Here is a 17,933-nt window from a genome sequence, read left to right as displayed (position 1 = left end):
TTTTTCATTTTGTTCATCAACTTTTTTTAATTTGCTTTTTTTATGGCTAAATTGATGTTTAATTACTTTTAATTTGTTAAAAAATAACAAGATTAAAGACAATAATCAAAGGTAAAAAAATATGAAGACTCGATGGCAACTTTAAAATTAGCGTACTTAGGTTTTGTTTTTCAATTGATATATTTTTCAGTCACTTTAGTTTTTAAAATTTAAATTTAATTTAAAATTTAATTTTTATTATTTTTAACTTCCTAAATTCGAGATAAAAGAAAAGGATTTTTTATAATCCATTAAAAATAATAATTTACTAACATCAATTTCAACCATAAAAAATATTAATCTCGGTATTAATAGATTATATTATATAAAATGAGTTTTTATTGAGGTGTTTTGTGGCCTTGATTGAGATGTTTATTAAATTCTAAATCTGTAGATGATATGTCTTCTGCATTGTTTTATTTTATAAATAAAGATAAAAATAGACTAGCAGGTGGGTCTGATCTTTTTTTATGGGTCAAGCATGCCTAAGCATTGGTGTGTTTTTTTTTTTTTGGTTTTTTCAAACATTTTATATTTCTACCTAATTATGAAGGTTTTTTTAGATACCATTGAATTTTTATTTATTTTTTTATGAGATCATGGCATTTTTGTATTCTATAAACAAAAAGTTCTTTTGTATAACCCTTCATAGTGATTTTTAAAATTTATTCAATCACTCAATTTTATCAAGTATTGTTTGGTTAAATACTATTGATTAAACTTATTTGAGATCATTATTCATATTAAAGATTTGAGAGATCGATTTAACTAGAGTCGATAAAAAATATAGTCATCCTAGTACATAAAAAAAAAATGTTAAAACAATAGTGTCTTAATTTTTTTTTTTATTGAAATCAAACAGGATTTTAACATGGTTACATCTAGTTAGTTCTTGCCCGGTACAATTTGAAACTCAAGCTAGAGAAGTGTTAGGTTCAAGAGGTCTCCAAGTTAGCTCACCGGTTGAGCTGGGTGTGGTGACAATATTAAAAGGTTGCCTACGACAACGTATTAGCGATGTATTGTTCTTATATTTTTTTTATATACTTACATCGAATTTAGTTATTTTCATCAAAAAAACAATAATTATTGCAAAAAAAAGGCCAAGCAAAAAAAAAAGTGTCTATGAGATAAAAGAGTTCCGGTTCGAGAAATGTCTCTTGCCCCCTTTTGAAACCATCCGAAATTTTTTTTTTAGTTTAACGTGGGTGTCCGGGCCAGCTTGCGCGCACCTCGACTAATCCCACGAGCCCTGAAATTAACGACCATGTAAGCCTTCAGTGGTCATCATATGAGCAACCACAGGACTCGAACCTGAGACCACAGAGGGAGCAAACCTCTTGGTCCCAAGCTCTTACCACTGGGGCACCACCTAGATGGTTAACCATCCGGAATTTTATTTTATTTTTTCAATAGCTTTTTAATTTTTATTGAATGAAAGATATATAACAAAATAGTCACATTTGTTCATATAAAAAAAAAAAAAGGAGAGATTATACTCTCTTTTTTCAACAGAATATTGGTTATTAAAAAATAAAAATTAGTTTTCATGGAATTAGATTGTGAAGTTAAAGAGTATCTTAGGAAATATCTTCCACCTTATTTTTCACATCTTATAGTGTATTAGTTACCGACAAAGTTATCCCATAAGTGATTATATTATATTAAAATAAAAAATACATAAAGCAAATTAATTTCTTTATTTTTTTTATTTGTCATCTATTGCCTGACTTCATGAATGAATTTTTATATATAATATTAAAATTACTTATTTGTGATTTTTATTAGAAAATATTATTTTTATATTATATTATGAGTTGATCTGGGCCAGGCAACGAGACCTCAAGAGTTCATTGAGAATGAGTAATGATTCACGATTTAAATTTGGAACATAATGATAAAATAGGTTTATATTTTTTATGTGTTAATTTAAAAAATAATTTTTAAAAAATAAAATAAATATTATTTTAATAAAATAATCTAAAATATAAAAATATATTATTTTTTAATAAAAAATTAATTTTTTAAAAATACGGATTAACCATTACGTTTCCCAACGCTCTCTCAGAGAAGGCATGCCGAGCCACTAGTCCCAAGTGTTTGTCCTGCCATTATGTATTTTTCCTTTTAAAAAAATAACTCAGACTACATAATTATATCTTGTTTTTTATGACAAAATATCATTTTTATATAAAATTATAGAACAGTTTTTTTGGAAAACCTTGTGTGATTCTTTTTTATTTTGTTTCATTGGATTTTATCTGTTATTTTTTTACGTAATTTTTTATTATTATTATTGCATGATTGCAAAAGAAACATACTTTAAAACGTACGTTACAATGATTCTAATAATTATTGCAATATGAAATTAGATATTCTTATATTTAAAAAAAATCCATGGTATATCATTATTTTTATTAAAATCCACTTTTATGATTCTAATAATTATTGCAATATGAGATTAGATATTTTAAATTACATTAATCTTTTAGCTTTTTTAATTTAGTCTTTATTTATATTAATATCTCTTTATAATATTTATTTACTCATATAATTTTTAATTTATTTAATTGAAGGCAGCTGTTATATACACACATGCACTCGAGTATCATCAACCAGTCTTTTTTACTTTAAGAATTATATATTTTTATAAACCAAAATGTCAACACATGCATGAGCTCACACACACACACTAGATCAGTAGCCTGCACAACACTGCTAGCCAGGCTAAATTCTTTTTAGCCCTGAAAAAAATTAAAAGATGATTATGTTTTTAAAGATATAAGAAAAAATTAATAATTGAGTAAAGTTTTGCTTAATTTGATAATAAGATAAAAAAATAAGGCAACAACAACAATAAAAAATAAATGAAAAAAAATATTGCACAGGACAAAGCTGGTTAACACGCTAAATCTATGACTTGAACATGAGATATGTTCAAATTACGTGTTTATCGCGCATCCTAAATTATAAGGTCAGGATAACTCGATAAAAAAATAACGATAAATAAAACTAAAAAAAATAAAAGACAAATATAGATCAATGTACTTAAAAGCACAACACAAGTTATTTATCCGACCATGTTAGATGGATTTATTTATTAAAATCAATTTATAATATAAATTAATAAATATATAAAATTTATTGAATAAAATAAAAAGAAAACAATACTTATAACGCTGCACACATTAAAAATATCATGAAAATATACAAAATTTTAATTTTTAAGAATAAATTTAATCTATATGAAATATATATATATATATAATTACAAATGAATCATATTAATCTTATAAAAAATAAAAGACGCCTAATATAATTAAAAAATAATTGTGGTTGAAAAAAAGCTAAAAAATTAAAAAAAATGACACAGGAGGGGTATTAATAAAAAATAAATTAAAAAACATTTAAAAAAGACATAAAAAAGATATTAATTGGAAAAAACAGTATCAAATAAGGAAAAGCTTATGCGTGTGGGGTTGTTACTTTTTTTTTTCTTATTTAAAAGGGCCCCACCTCTATTGTTTATGAAAAAAATTATAAGCAGACGACACGTCACCTGTTGTGGTAGATGACATGTCATCTATCAGACCAAATTTTAAGTATTATTGTGGTTGATGAAAAATCAAGTCTACTAGTTTTTTATAAAAAAGAAAAATATTTTCAATACAAAACACCCACGGGACACCAAGAAACCAACATTTCAACCTAATAAACCCAAAAAACGATCCAAACCACAAAATCAACATGGAAAAAATAATTTATACTTGATTTAGATTTGGTTTTTAGACTAGGTTTAAAACAACTATTACAAAACTTCTCTCACCTAGTAGAACCTCATTGATATCAATTTTAACTTGTTTGGTAGCTCGAATCACTCTAGTAAAGAGTTTTTTTTCTCTTCACTAGAATCTGGTGACTTCTTTTTCTGCTCTTATAAAAAAAAACTGAAAATAATGAAAATAAAATTTTATAACAGAACATAATTTTTTAAAATTAAAAGGATTTGTCTCATAATAAAAAAATAAAATAAAAAATGAAAATATATTTTCCAAACAACTTACAAAGCCTTACTTGTGTTTTCCAAACAACTTGCAAAAGCAACTGACCGTGTTCTTTCAACTAGCTTGTCAGAGTACAAATCACATCAATCACCCCTAGACAGATTAGAATCTTTCTGTCTCTTAAAGTTTTCGACTTTCAAATTGCAAACTCTTACACAAACCCGTCCATCTTTCTGTATCAAAGCAGAGTCCATCCTTTATCCAAGGGCCAAACTTCAAAGTTCAAATGAGCTTACCAATTTCTCACCTCCACAAGTCATTATTCATTTGATCTTTGAGAGCGTTTGATGGGTGTGAGCTTTCTTCGCGCACCATCACAAACTTTCCACATGGCATGTATCCTCGTGGGGACACTTCCACCTTCTTTCCTCGTAAGTTACAGACTTCTGTTTTTATTTTTAAATGTTTTTTTAAAGAACATTTACATCACATTCCAAACACCAGTGACCTTTTTTCTGATTCCTTTCTCCGAAATATTATTTGGTTGTTTAAGAGACCAGAAAGAACATCGAAGGCAGGATTAGGCTTTAGCTTTCATGGCGGGTGATAAAGACTGTGGCAGTTCTAAAATGACCATTTTTCTTCGAAACGGCAGGCTCCCTCCTTGTGAATCTCTCTGTATTCTCACCTCTTTTAGCACTCTTCATGGTACTCACATTCTTTGAACTTAATTTTCTTGCTGCCTTCCTTTTCCATCTGATAAGCTACGATCTGTTTTAAGTTTCATGCTTTGTGTCTCGTCGGAACTGTAATATCAACTCTTTTTCTTTGCTGTTTCAAGTTTGTAAGTTATCTGTTTTCTGCTATGCGGTGATATATGCTAATGCTTTATGAGTGAAGTCTTTCATTCCGAGGTTGCTTATCTCTAAATCTCTATAGATTCCAGAGACTTACCTTCTTCTATTAGATGTCTTGAGAAGAATTTTCCCTTGTGCTAGCCTACAAGGTACTACTACTAGTTTCTTTTCTTTTCCTTTTTATTTACGATGCCTTTCAAGAACAGAGTGCTTTTGTTATTTCATCATACTGTAAAGAAAAGATTGAAGCTTTAGCATAAAAATATAGAATTCTCACGTTAGAGTTTAGGCCAGGGGCATAAATTTCTGTTTTTCTACATCTTGGGTGGTTGGTGTCCTGCTAATTTACTCTTGGAACTAGCCTTGTCGTGCATACATGGGCTTTCCGAAGCTAGTTTCGCTTACAGATTGAAACAAATTTGGGCCATGTTCATTATTAGCTTCTTTGGTTGGACTGACGCTAGATAGCGACTATTCATGATCATGCTGCAAGCGATAACAGTGTTTGCCATCATTTGTTCCAGGTGCAAAATCTATGGTTAATTTTAGGAATGATGGAGGAGACACTGTAGACATGTCTTTTTTCCAACCACATGTCAAAGAAGAAAGTAGCGATGAGGATTATGATGCGCACCTTAAGCCATCTGAAAAGAAAAGGCGGCTTACAGCTGCTCAAGTCCAGTTTCTTGAGAAGAGCTTTGAGGCGGAGAATAAGCTTGAACCAGAGAGGAAGATGCAGCTTGCTAAAGAACTCGGTTTGCAGCCTCGCCAGGTTGCAGTATGGTTTCAAAACCGTAGAGCTCGGTTCAAGAACAAGCAGCTGGAAAGGGACTACGACTCCTTGAGAATCAGCTTTGACAAACTCAAGGCTGATTATGACAAACTCCTCCTCGAGAAGCAGAATTTGAAAAACGAGGTAACCCTTACCTGTAAGCACTCAACAGTAGCATTCAGCAACTAATTGGCTTTCAATTATGAATTTTTCACTAATGCTTCGGTTTTTATGATTCAACAGCTTCTTTCACTGAAAGAAAAATTGCTTAGCAGAGAGGAAAGTATGGAAAGTTCAGAACCATTTGATGTCATCCATTCACCGGATGCAGAACTTGAGCCTATGCCTGATACAGTGTCTGAAAATGTTTCCGCCATTGTGCCAATGGTGACACCCAAACAAGAAGAAAGTTCAGCTAAAAATGATGTTTTCAACTCAGACAGCCCACGTTCATTTTTGGAGCCCCGTGATTGTTATCGTGTTTTCGAGTCAGACCAACCAGATTTTTCCCAAGTTGAAGAAGATAATCTCACCAGGAGCTTTCTACCCCCTCCGTACTTTCCAAAACTCTACCGAGAGCCACCTGCAAGTTCACGTAATTTTGAATTCTCAGCGGAAGATCAGCCCTTTTGGTCCTGGATTTACTGAGTTATCATACCATCCAGTAAGCAAATCAAATTTCACTATAGTGATCAAGAACGAGGTTTAAATTTTATTTTTTTATTAAAAATTATTTTTTTTATATTTTCATATATTTTTTTATGTTCATCTTAAAAATAATTTTTAAAAATAAAAAATATTATTTTAATCTATTTCTAAACAAAAAAACATTTTAAACCAGTAATCTCAGACAAGTTCTTAACCCCATATATTAGAATATCACGACATTTCATGCTTGGCCTAACTCTAGGATTAATATTTTCGCCCTGCGTTGTCATAGGTCATCGCAGGCCAAATTGATTTTTTTGTGATATAAAAAAATAATTCTAAAACGCTGTTATCATATTTTAAAGAATAAAAAAAAACCACGGCTCAACATTATAAAAATTTTTTTAAAAAATAATTATTATTAATCTTTAATAATTAAAATTGAAAAAAATAAAATTAAAAAAAATCAATGAAAACAAATTTTAAAAAACAAAGTACTATCAAAACAATCAAAACAAGGGGAGGTTATCAAAATCTGCAAATAGAAACATGCGGACAGGGTAATACAATAGAAGGCAAGGCAAAACGAGAAAAAAAATAAAGTTAAATTTAAAAAGAATTGAATTTTAAAGGATAAAATAAAAAATAAAAAAGTGATCTGAAAAAAACATAAGTCATCTGCACAAAATTCTCACCTAGATCTTGAGATGGGGATGATGTGATTAAAAAGAAAACTGAAGAAAAATAATGAAGTTTATTTTTCAAAACAAACAACTTTGAAGGATGTAATCGATAAAGAAAACGACGTCAACCCTTGTTAACTTTTAAAACCCATGACTCTAACTAGTGACTAAATTGAAGGCACTGCATCTAGAAAACTACTATTTTAAAACTTAACTCGATCTGACGGGTTTATTCGTGACCCCAAGTGACCCATGACTTAGATTAGGTCGAGTTTCAAAAGAAATTAGGAGAGAATAAATCTAGTATAAGATGGTCAAAAACCCGAGTTGACTTATGTTTCAGTTAACCCGGAGCAAATCCAATCAAAATAGGGTCAAAATTCGTTCATTATTTTCTTTTTTTCTGAAATAGTATCGATTTGACTTTTTTATATAAAAAAATTTGGTTGACTTAGGTTAATTTGAGTCAACTCGCTCAACCCATGACCCGATCGTTGTCCTAGATTAACTCTCGGGTAGGGCTTAGAAATAATGAGAAAACCAAGGAGACCTAGCCCCAATAAATCAAATGTCGAACGATAAGAGAAAAAAACTCAAGGGTATAAAAATAGCAATTATGAGAATAAGAACCTCATTTGAGAAGAAAAAAAAACTCAGAAAATAAATTAAAATTTGAATTGAAAAAAAAATCAATTTAACAAATGAATCCAACATAAAAAAATAAAGATTATGGATTTAACGATGAAATTGAAAACAAATTAGATTTTGATAAAAAGGCTAAAAATCAAAATTAAAAATCAAAACATTAAGCCTTAAATATCATCAAATATTGAGTTGAGGTGCAAAATTGAAAAAACAAAATCAAATTCACAAGAGAATCTAAAACAAAAATAAAAAATCAAGAGAATGAGGACCAAATATGAAAAAAAAATAAGATCATGGATCCAATGATGAAAGTGAAAATAAAATAAAATTGATAAAAAAAAGCCAAGAATCTAAATTAAAAATCAAAATATTGAAGGTTAAACCTGAAACATCATAAAATAAGTTGACAGATTTCATATAAAATTCAAAAGCTAAGGGATCAAAATGAAAAAAATAAAATAAAATATGATATAATTAACAAATAACACACTTTTATGATTTTTTGCAAGGGCTACACTTTTTCCAAGGTTGAAGAGAGAGAGAAGAGGGGGGGGAAGAAAAATCATTGTCGGAGCTCCACTATATGTTTGGCGGCTACACGCGTCGGACCACCGTGAAGGGGGCAACAACAAGACGCATCAAATGTTATCCCAAAATATGGTGTTCAGTCATTGGGAGGCGCTGCATGAGCCGTCCAAAAGGCACGGACGCCTCCCAGATGCTGAGGCTTGTGATGCACGTGCCAACAACTTTTTTATTTAATTTATGCAAATACCAAATTGTCTCTGACCCCACACAATATTAACATAATAAACATAATAAAAAAATAAAAAAATCATTGATCTTAGCTTTAGACTATTTGACTCTAAGGGCACTACAGCAACAACATTGTGCTAATAAGTAAAAACAAAAAACATTCATGCTTTTATTGTTGAGGAAACTCAACTTTTGAGGATATTTTAGATATTACATTGTACAAATAAAAAATTAAAAGATTTATTTATTCTGTTCAATTTTGTAGTAGCAAATGTGTCCCAGAAAATATTATTTTATCCTTGGAAGCGTGCTATAAAACCTAAATTGTTAAGGGAAACTAGTAGTTTTATTATAAAAATTTACAGTAATTTACGAGTACGTACATTGAAACACTGAATTCTTTTTGCTTTTGTTGCGATGTTAGCTTTCAAGTTGCTTGAGTTAAAAATAAAGAAGAAGAAGAAGAAAAAGAAGATTAACCTACAGTTCGTTGATGCTTAATTAGCATTTGGTATTTTGTGATATAAAAATAACCTTTTGAGCCTCCTTATATAATTACTATGAAAATCTGCTTGATATGTATTATTGATGTGTGTGTGTGTGTGTGTGTGTGGTGGGAGGGGGGGGGGGGGTTGGGGGTGGGGTGTAATTGTTTAGGAAAAAAAATACTTAGTTTTAAAGGTAAAATAGAAAGTCTTTCTAAATTTCTCATGAATTTTGAAGGAGGAACCAGATACCTTGTTTTGAAGGATGAAGCTGATACGATAGTTTGATTTTATTTTCAAGTGCATGGTTGAGAAATTAAGGGGGAAAAAAAGGTAGATTGATGGATTTTTTTTTTTCTTTTTTCAAGTAGAAGTATATTAATGTTACCTATATTTTCTTTAGAATTATGAGTTCATTTGCAATTAAGGGAATAAAATGTAATGTTTTTTAGTTTTTATTGTGCATCACCTTGTAAAATACTATTAATTACAATAATATTTTTTTAAAAAAAAATTATATTTTTTTTATTTAATTTCATCATTCAACATTTTATTTATTGAAAATTGAGTTTCATGATTTATTAGGACGTGCTTTCTATGTTGTTATCTCAATGTCATGATTTATATCACCGATTTAGCAGGATAGCCCATCTGACTTGAGTTTTTTTTTTTTTATAATTGATTTTTTTTTTCAATTTCATCCTTCAACATCTTCAACATTAGGTTGATTAAGAAATTGATTTTGTCATTTATTTCGGTTTATTTTCTATGAGATTATCATAGTCTTACGAGTTAACTCGGGTTGTTTTATTGTATCATATTTTTAGATTTTTTTTTCAATTTCATCATTCAATAATGAGTTTATCGGAAATTGAACTTTATAGCTTGTTTTCCATGGAGTTGTCCCAGCTCATGATCTGGGTCGCGAGCTTGGCAGGCTAACTCGAGTTATTTGCTTAGTTTACTTTCTACGAGGTTATCTCAGTCCCATGACCCGAGTTATGAGTTTGGTGGATTAATCCAGGTTGACTCAGAGCCTTTTTCGTGTTTTTTTTAAGTTGATTTTTTTTCAATTTCATCCTTCAACACTTGGTTGATTAAGAATTAGACTTTATAATTTATTTTAATTTACTTTTTATAAGGCTATCATGGTCTCATGATCCAGATCGTGAATTTAACAAGTTAACTCGGATTGACTTAGGTCATTTTTTAGTCATTTCTTTAATTATTTTTCTCAATTATATCCTTTAATTTTTTATTGATTGAGAATTGAGCTTTATAATTTATTTTGATTTGCTTTATACAGAGTTATCATGGTCTCATGACCCGGGGTGTAAATTTAAAAGGTTAACTCAAGTTGACTCGGATCGATTCAATATGTTGTAGTCTCAATTTTTTTAAAATGATGTCGTCTTGAATTTTTTTAATGAAACTATATTTTCATCGATCGTCTATGTTGTATTTAAATTCATCAAATCAACCAAATCATATCAAATCAATTTTCATATAATTTAGTTCCTTTTCCAACTAGAAATATTAGCTACGTATATAAAAAAAATTTCATCCGACTCGCAATATAGCGCTAGCAAACCTTCTTGTTGAAAAAAAAAAAAAAATTAAAACTACAATGTTTACTTTGTTATTTAATACATTGCGTGAATCGACAGCATTAAAATAAAATAAAAAGAAAATGATTATAAAACTTTAGTTAAATGTCTAGGTTCTTTAATCCGTAAGTATCTTTTAACAGAGCCATTTAAAGCACCCGTTCTCAATGGAGATCATATAACCAATGCATTAAAATATAAAGGAAAGAAAAAACAAAGAGAGGTTTGAAAAAGAGCAAGAAAGAGATATTCTGATGCTCCCCAGAAGCTAAGAATCACGTGAAGTCTCGCATCATCCCCCTCCAAATCACTCTATCTTAATCAATCTCAGCAATTTTACAATGTTTCCTCCTCCTTTCGATGCCTTTTCTTGCCAAGATTTTACTTGCAGACAAAACGTTCCCTTTTACTTTATTATTAAACTCGAATCTAAGAGCCTGAATGAAAATGTACAGTTTTTTTTATTTAGAAATATATTAAAAGAATAATATTTTTATTTTTTTTAAAATTATTCTTGATATCAGCGCATCAAAATGATCTAAAAACATTAAAAAATATTAATTTAAAGTTAATAAAAAAATTTCAATTTATTTTAAAAACAATTTTGAAACGCAAAAATAAACAGGGCCTTACAAGCACCTAACAATCTATTTTAAATATTGATGTGGTTAAATTTAAGTAATTTAAGACTAAGATGAGATTTAATCGAGTTAATTCTAAGAAATTTTTTTTATATGTATAAAAAACCTATAATATTTTGGGTAAAATAAGTGATTATTAAATTTGTAACTTCATCCAATAACTCAATAACCTGAGCTTTAAATTAAAAAAGTATTTGGAAGCATAATAATATTTTTTTTATATCCTATTAAAAAAAGCTAAAATATTTCAGGGCCTCACAAGCACCTAGCAATCTATTTTAAATATTGATGTGGTTAAATTTAAGTGATTTAAGACTAAGATGAGATTTAATCGAGTTAATTCTAAGAAATTTTTTTTATATGTATAAAAAACCTATAATATTTTAGGTAAAATAAGTGATTATTAAATTTGTAACTTTATCCAATAACTTAATAACCCGAGCTTTAAATTAAAAAAGTATTTGGAAGCATAATAATATTTTTTTTATATCCTATTAAAAAAAGCTAAAATATTTCAGGGCCTCACAAGCACCTAGCAATCTATTTTAAATATTGATGTGGTTAAATTTAAGTGATTTAAGACTAAGATGAGATTTAATCGAGTTAATTCTAAGAATTTTTTTTTATATGTATAAAAAACCTATAATATTTTGGGTAAAATAAGTGATTATTAAATTTGTAACTTTATCCAATAACTTAATAACCCGAGTTTTAAATTAAATAAGTATTTGGAAGCATAATAATATTATTTTTATATAGTATAAAAAAAACCTAAAATGTTTTAGATAATATAAGTGATTATGGAGTTTGTAACTTCATCCAGTAATTCAATAACATGAACTTTAAATTAAAAGAATGCTTGAAAGTTCAGTAATTTTATTTTTAGTATGTTTCATTATGTGATGTTTTTTTAATATTTATATTAAATCAAATATATATATATATATATATAATTATTTTAATATATTTTAAAATAAAAAACATTTTATACTACATTACCAAACATATTTTAAGCCGTACAACAAGTCAAATTTTACGACAAGATTTTATTATTGTTGTTATTGTTATTTTGTTTGAAGGGGGAAGTAGTTAAGTGTTGTCTTCTTCTCCTATGACAAGCAAAACAGATCAGACTGGATCTTGTCACCAATCACAGGACCACGTGCACCTCATCCACACACCCTATCCAAATAAATCTACACTTGCCCAAACACATGCTTTATTTTCTTTTTCTTTTTTATTAATAGAAAAACTCTATTTTGCTTCCTGTTTTGTGTGGGAGATTCAATTTTCGTCCTTTTTTTATTATTATAACGACTGCTTTGTTTCTTTTATTTTTTCTATTATTATTATCACCTTCATTATAATAATCATTTTCGGTGAAGATAACATCATTATTCATGTTCCAGGGACTATTTGATTTAGTTTTTATGATACAGTGATTAATCAAGTAATTGCGGTAAACTACAGGGACTAGTTTATAATTATCTCTCCTACTTCACTGGAATGCGTGCGCCGCTTTCAAGGAGGTATTGTTCGTTGCTTGTTCTTATAACACACTCTCTTACCAGTCTCTCTTTCTTTTATCTAACCGCGCTCCAATTGTTCGTCGAAATGCCTGAACCATGCTCCACTCAATCACTCACGCACCTAACTGCTCCGTAGATTTGAGCCCTCGGATCTTTCTTCCCTCCATGCAACTTGAAGCTACATCTAATAGTCATAATCTTCTCATAAAAGGAAAAGTAAGCAACCAAGAGTTACGCTTTCTTGCAGTGAAGGAGACGAGTGGATTTCTTGAACTGAAAAGAAGCTGGTGGGGTTCTGGTGGTGGGTTTGTAAGGAGGTGTAATAGAAGGGATTGGGAAAGTTGTGGGAGCGATATTGCATTGGAGACTGAGATTTTGGAGTTCATGAAGAATTCAGAAAATCCACTGATGTTTCCCAGCAAGAAACAGTTGATTGATGCTGGAAGAATGGATCTTGTTGATGCTATCTTGAAGGAAGGAGGTTGGCTCGCGTTGGGTTGGGATTTTGATGATAATGCTGATGTAGTGGATTGCTATTCTTCTTTAACGGATAATAAAGAATGCAGTACTGCAGAAATTCAAGATAAGGCTTTAGAGTGTAATAAAGGACAAAGCTCTCAGGTTTCTTGCTCGTCCTCTAGTACATCACTGTGAGGCTTCTAATTTTTGTTAACCATTCTTGTTTTTAGTTGCAATTGTTATTTCTGTGGATTGAGAGTCAAATGTTTTTAGATGAGCATGAGTGCAACATGAAGTTGAAAGCTCTCAATTTTTTCGTTTCCCCTTTGTTTGCTCGTCGCAAAATATTCATGCTTTTCTATTTTCTTCTTCTTTTTAGTTTTTTCCTTCCGTATTCTTTTCTTCATCCACTTTTCAGTTTGTCAATTGGGAAACCACTTATCCAGAATTAAAAGAAAACTAACAGATATTCATGACTTTTAATGGCCATTTCCACGCCAAATTCCCATAAATTCTCAAGTTATAATTTTCTCATCAATTGGTATATATTATGGGTAGTTTTTGATCCACCAATTCTGTGCTCTCAGAGAAACAGCGACTGAGGATGATGCTGGGATTGGGGGTATACTGTATCGATTAGAGAAAGAAAGGAATATGAATTTAGGGTTTGCTTTGAAAGAGATTGAAAGCACTACTCGTGTCCAGAGTAGCGACATTAACCATGATTGGCTCCCTAAAACCACAAAGAATGGGGTAAGTTTTAATTTTTAATTTAAACCAGTTACCTATAATTGCTCTTAAGGTCCACGTCTGATAACTCAGCCATATGTGGATTACTTGTTATTGTAGATGTGTGGGTGCATTTATAGAATTTTTAATATATCCCATTTAGGTCATATATATATCATCATTTCCACCACTTCTGTTATAATTTAAAACGTCATGTGAGTACATGTAGCTTTTTGGTATGAAAATGATTTAGTAGCTGGACATTCCTCACAAAACCTAACTCATACTGTTTTTTTTTCCATTGTAAAAGACAGTTGCTGGCCTCAATGTTGACAATATACCTGGATTATTAAACCCCAACAGTGGTGTAATCAATGATTTGGAAGGTGAGCTTGATCATAGCAGATCTTTCTCAAACACTGATGGTTCTGGAAATTCGCTAAATCCAGATACGTGGAGAATTTGGAGCATTAAGAGGGCAGGGTTTTCAGACATGCAATTTGAAGGTATTATGTGAGCTGATGTTCAGGAGGTTTGATTGCATTACATTTTGGATCTGCTAACTTCTGTCTGTTTATCGATGTACAGCTGAAGAACTTAGCTCTAATAGAACTCGTACAGGAAGCGAGGAGAATGTTTTAGGAGATGAAATACTTGAAACAAAGGAGGGTTCTAGTGAAACTGTCAGCAGAAGTCAAGAGAATTGCTCTGATGGAGGGATTAATCAGAATCAAGTACGAAGTCTACGTGATCTGGAGTTAGAGCTTTCCTCCGTGCTGCAGGCATTGAAGTCAAACACTGGTGAAAGTTTATCACAGAAAGTGGTACCTAAACTATGCCCCCTTTGAATACAATTTGTTTAAAACTAGATTTTTGGAACCCTTCTCTTTTTAAACTTTTTTTTTCTTATAAGAAAAGGCTGGAAGTCAATGTGGAACTGAACTTATAGCTGTTTATTGTTTGTTACACATTGATAAGTCAATATAAGCTGATCCTGTGCATGAATTTTGTCTGGTGTTTGTTTGGTAAGTAATATTGCAATGCATCTTCCACATGCTTTTAATGAAATAGAAAAGGAGATAAAGTTTGAATAGAAATCACCTCTATGTCATTTCTTTCCTGAATCGAGAACACTTGTGTGGGATTTATTTTGTTTCGTCATCAATCTCTCTCTCTCTTCTCTCTGTCTCGCCCTTTTCTCTGCTGTCGAAGAAATAGTTGAACTACAAAGGTATTAGTTAACTGGGTCAATCAAAATTTAAATATAAAAGAAGTTCATCACATATTCTGGCCATCAAATTGGAAAAAGGCTTTCTCAACTTTTGTATTTTTGGGATTTAATTTAAAGGAGCATTTGCTAGAATAAAGTTTTATTTCTTACAAAAAAGAAAGTAAGCTTGCAGATTAACAATCTTCATTTTTGTTTTGTTTTCTCAATTCAGGTAGATTTGATTCACCATGTAGTTTCTTTAGAACCTTATCCAAAGCATATCTTGAACTCTTACAAATCATGTTTTATACTCTTCACCAGGATAATGGAAGCTCCTCTGGTGATTTTCTGAAGCTTTCTGATTCTTGGGAGTTCCAGGAAAATGAGATCATGAATGCCCAGGATAAATTACGGTCAATAAGGGCAAAATTGGCAGTGTTGGAAGGGAAGATGGCACTTGCAATAATGTATGCTTAGCTCTCTTCATCTAATGGCACATAGCTAAGTTGAAAAAAATAAATGGTACATGGCTCTAATTTGCTTTATCATTAATGCCATATTTCTATTTAAACAGTGATGCACAAAAGTTTGTAGAAGAGAAACAGAAAAGGATTGATGATGCTTCTAGAGCTTTGCAGCTTCTCCGCGCTGCTTGTATAGTTTGGCCTAGTTCTGCCTTAGAGGTGTTCCTATCTGGATCGTTTGATGGCTGGGCAACCCAGGTTTGATCCCATCTAAATTGATTGACCAGAAACTTAGAATTAATGGTACTGGCTCATCTAAATTATAGCAAGGAGATGTTTTGCAGCATAAAATGCATTTGCATTTGCATTTATTTTTGTACTAAAGCGAAATATCCTACATAACTTTGCTACTCATATTGAGAGACGTAATATCAAAAGCCTACAGCCTAATGGGATGTTGGGACTTGGTAGTTATTTGGTTGTCTGGCACTGTACTGCCCCGTGTTTGTGGACAAAACATGTTGCACAACACAGGCAGGCATCATTCATATTAGTTGGGCTTAGTTGAAAACAAAAGCTGTAGTTTACCCAGAGAGAGAGTTGGGTCTGATGGAACGGTTGTTTTCCACGAATACATGGATTTTGGTTTGTAGATTTATTGATCCTTGTGATTGTTCTGCCCGCCTTTCTCTATTATGTTGCAACCTCTAGTTTGGGCACGTGATGATATCATTTAGGCAGGGTGGGCTGGGGAGAAGGAGATTTAGATCCAACCCATGCTAATGCCACTGGCAGTTCTAGGTTTGATCCCACACTGCCACCAGCCTGCACAAAATAAAGAACAAAAGAGACCTCTTGGTAGTAAAATTATGTCTAACTGTTTGAAATATTTTCATATTTCTGGGATCATACACTGTTCCTAGAATAGGACAATTATCTCCCATATTTTTTAGAATTACGGGTTGAAAGCTGTCATGACTGCTTATTTTTGTGTTAGCTACTGTTACAGGTCATTTTTATCTTTCCATTTCTGTTGCTTTACTTGTATCTTTTATATGTTGTTGCCTCGGCAACCAGATCTAGACCTATGCATGTCATCCATTTGCAATGGCATGCTGTTAAATTTCCGCATTTCTCCTATTGATTAAACATGTCCTCAATGTGATCATTTCAGACTAGTGTGAAACTTGAATTTCCATTTTGCAGAGAAGGATGGAAAAGTCTAGTGTGGGTATCTTTTCTTTGTATCTGAAACTGTATCCGGGCAGATATGAGGTAAATCATTTTTGCCAACTTGCATAATCAGGTCCCTTGAACACAGTATATCTCAGCACTATACCTTTGTGGTACAGATCAAGTTCGTTGTTGATGGTGAGTGGAAGATCGATCCCCTACGCCCTATTGTTAACAACAACGGATACGAGAATAATCTGCTCATTATCAAATAAAAACACAGAAAACATGCAACGATGGACACGAGAAGATAATCAAAATCCTAAGAAGGTAAGGAGGCACGCTCAGCAGATTGCTTTTGTGTTCCTCCTTTTCTTTTCGACTCTTCTCTTGTAAACGTATTGATTGAGTGAGACATACCATTTCTTTCTCTCGTTCATTCTCTTACTACAGGATTAGGATAGGTAAAAAGCTCTGCAGACACTTATTTTTCTCACATGTTTTCTTTATTGATGTATAGACATTGTGTATGAAGATGCAATTTCAGGCTGTATGTTTTATATGAAAGATGATTTTTTAAAAATCATTTCTTAAGATTTCACGTGGTTGTTTACTTTTAAAAAAGTTTATCAATGAAAAAAAATTTTAAACAGAGAAAAATTTGTTTAGTTTTTTAAAAAATATTTTTTTTTATTTTGGTCGGAAAGTACTTTTTTAAAGTTATGAAAAGTTCAAAAATATCTTGTTATTTATTAATTATATTCAATTTGATATTCAATTTTTTGATTGCTGTATATTTTGTTTTGAATTTCTTTTTTAATTTTATCTTTTAAAATTTAATTTGATTTGATTTTTATATTAATTTTAATTTTAATTTTAATTACTTTTTTAATTAAATTTTTTATTTGTTGATCATTTTATACCAATGGTATAACTCAATGCTTTGTTAGTGTAGTGTTTTCATGTGCTTGTTAAACTAGTCATAGGTCCTAAATGTTTATGGAAAGATGTTCGTTTTAGGATTTGTTTTTATTTAGGATTTGTTCATTTCATCTTTTCCTATTAGAAAAACATTATTCATTTTTTACTTTATGTTTATCTATAAATATTACTAATTGTATTTGTCTTTCTAATTACATCTAACTTTTTAATCACTATATTTATTAATATAACATTCTGAATTTATGTGACATATATTTAAACACATCAAGCATAGTTTCAAAACCCAGTCT

The 17,933-nt window shown here is 30.7% G+C and overlaps 2 protein-coding genes across 5 annotated transcripts; both read left to right on the top strand.

The window, feature by feature from the left end:
* The first annotated feature begins 4,262 nt into the window (after nucleotides 1-4,262).
* Nucleotides 4,263-8,383, top strand: LOC7469079 (homeobox-leucine zipper protein HAT5). Of its 3 annotated transcripts, none has more exons than XM_024606897.2 (4): nucleotides 4,263-4,474; nucleotides 4,597-4,751; nucleotides 5,425-5,816; nucleotides 5,916-6,420. In XM_024606897.2, exons 2-4 carry the CDS (start codon nucleotides 4,640-4,642, stop codon nucleotides 6,318-6,320), a joined length of 909 nt encoding a protein of 302 aa, XP_024462665.2. In that variant the 5' UTR covers nucleotides 4,263-4,474; nucleotides 4,597-4,639; the 3' UTR covers nucleotides 6,321-6,420. The 3 variants fall into 3 exon arrangements, with proteins under 3 accessions (XP_024462665.2, XP_002312706.4, XP_024462667.2); XM_002312670.4 differs by lacking the exon at nucleotides 4,263-4,474 and adding an exon at nucleotides 8,158-8,383 and having other exon boundaries at nucleotides 4,517-4,751; nucleotides 5,916-6,336; XM_024606899.2 differs by lacking the exon at nucleotides 4,263-4,474 and adding an exon at nucleotides 4,983-5,049 and having other exon boundaries at nucleotides 4,598-4,751.
* Nucleotides 8,384-12,570: 4,187 nt separating this feature from the next.
* LOC7469078 (protein PTST homolog 2, chloroplastic) lies at nucleotides 12,571-17,295 on the top strand. Of its 2 annotated transcripts, XM_024606479.2 has the most exons (8): nucleotides 12,601-13,316; nucleotides 13,713-13,878; nucleotides 14,165-14,360; nucleotides 14,443-14,678; nucleotides 15,386-15,531; nucleotides 15,639-15,786; nucleotides 16,735-16,803; nucleotides 16,881-17,295. In XM_024606479.2, exons 1-8 carry the CDS (start codon nucleotides 12,763-12,765, stop codon nucleotides 16,974-16,976), a joined length of 1,611 nt encoding a protein of 536 aa, XP_024462247.2. In that variant the 5' UTR covers nucleotides 12,601-12,762; the 3' UTR covers nucleotides 16,977-17,295. The 2 variants fall into 2 exon arrangements, with proteins under 2 accessions (XP_024462248.2, XP_024462247.2); XM_024606480.2 differs by lacking the exons at nucleotides 15,639-15,786; nucleotides 16,881-17,295 and having other exon boundaries at nucleotides 12,571-13,316; nucleotides 15,386-15,586.
* The last annotated feature ends 638 nt before the right edge of the window (nucleotides 17,296-17,933 follow it).

The sequence above is a fragment of the Populus trichocarpa genome, chromosome 8, assembly GCF_000002775.5.
Source record: "Populus trichocarpa isolate Nisqually-1 chromosome 8, P.trichocarpa_v4.1, whole genome shotgun sequence".
In the NCBI taxonomy this organism is placed as follows: domain Eukaryota; kingdom Viridiplantae; phylum Streptophyta; class Magnoliopsida; order Malpighiales; family Salicaceae; genus Populus; species Populus trichocarpa.
This window is presented reverse-complemented; position numbering and strand designations above follow the sequence as displayed.

What these genes read in the sequence shown, in the direction of transcription:
- LOC7469079 (XM_002312670.4), top strand. Translation starts at nt 4,640, where the DNA reads ATGGCGGGTGATAAAGACTGTGGCAGTTCTAAAATGACCATTTTTCTT. An exon ending in CTCTTTTAGCACTCTTCATG is followed by an intron (nt 4,752 to 5,424) that starts GTACTCACATTC and finishes CATTTGTTCCAG; the next exon opens with GTGCAAAATCTATGGTTAAT. An exon ending in AGCAGAATTTGAAAAACGAG is followed by an intron (nt 5,817 to 5,915) that starts GTAACCCTTACC and finishes ATGATTCAACAG; the next exon opens with CTTCTTTCACTGAAAGAAAA.
- LOC7469078 (XM_024606479.2), top strand. Translation starts at nt 12,763, where the DNA reads ATGCTCCACTCAATCACTCACGCACCTAACTGCTCCGTAGATTTGAGC. An exon ending in TTCAGACATGCAATTTGAAG is followed by an intron (nt 14,361 to 14,442) that starts GTATTATGTGAG and finishes ATCGATGTACAG; the next exon opens with CTGAAGAACTTAGCTCTAAT. An exon ending in TTGATGGCTGGGCAACCCAG is followed by an intron (nt 15,787 to 16,734) that starts GTTTGATCCCAT and finishes TCCATTTTGCAG; the next exon opens with AGAAGGATGGAAAAGTCTAG.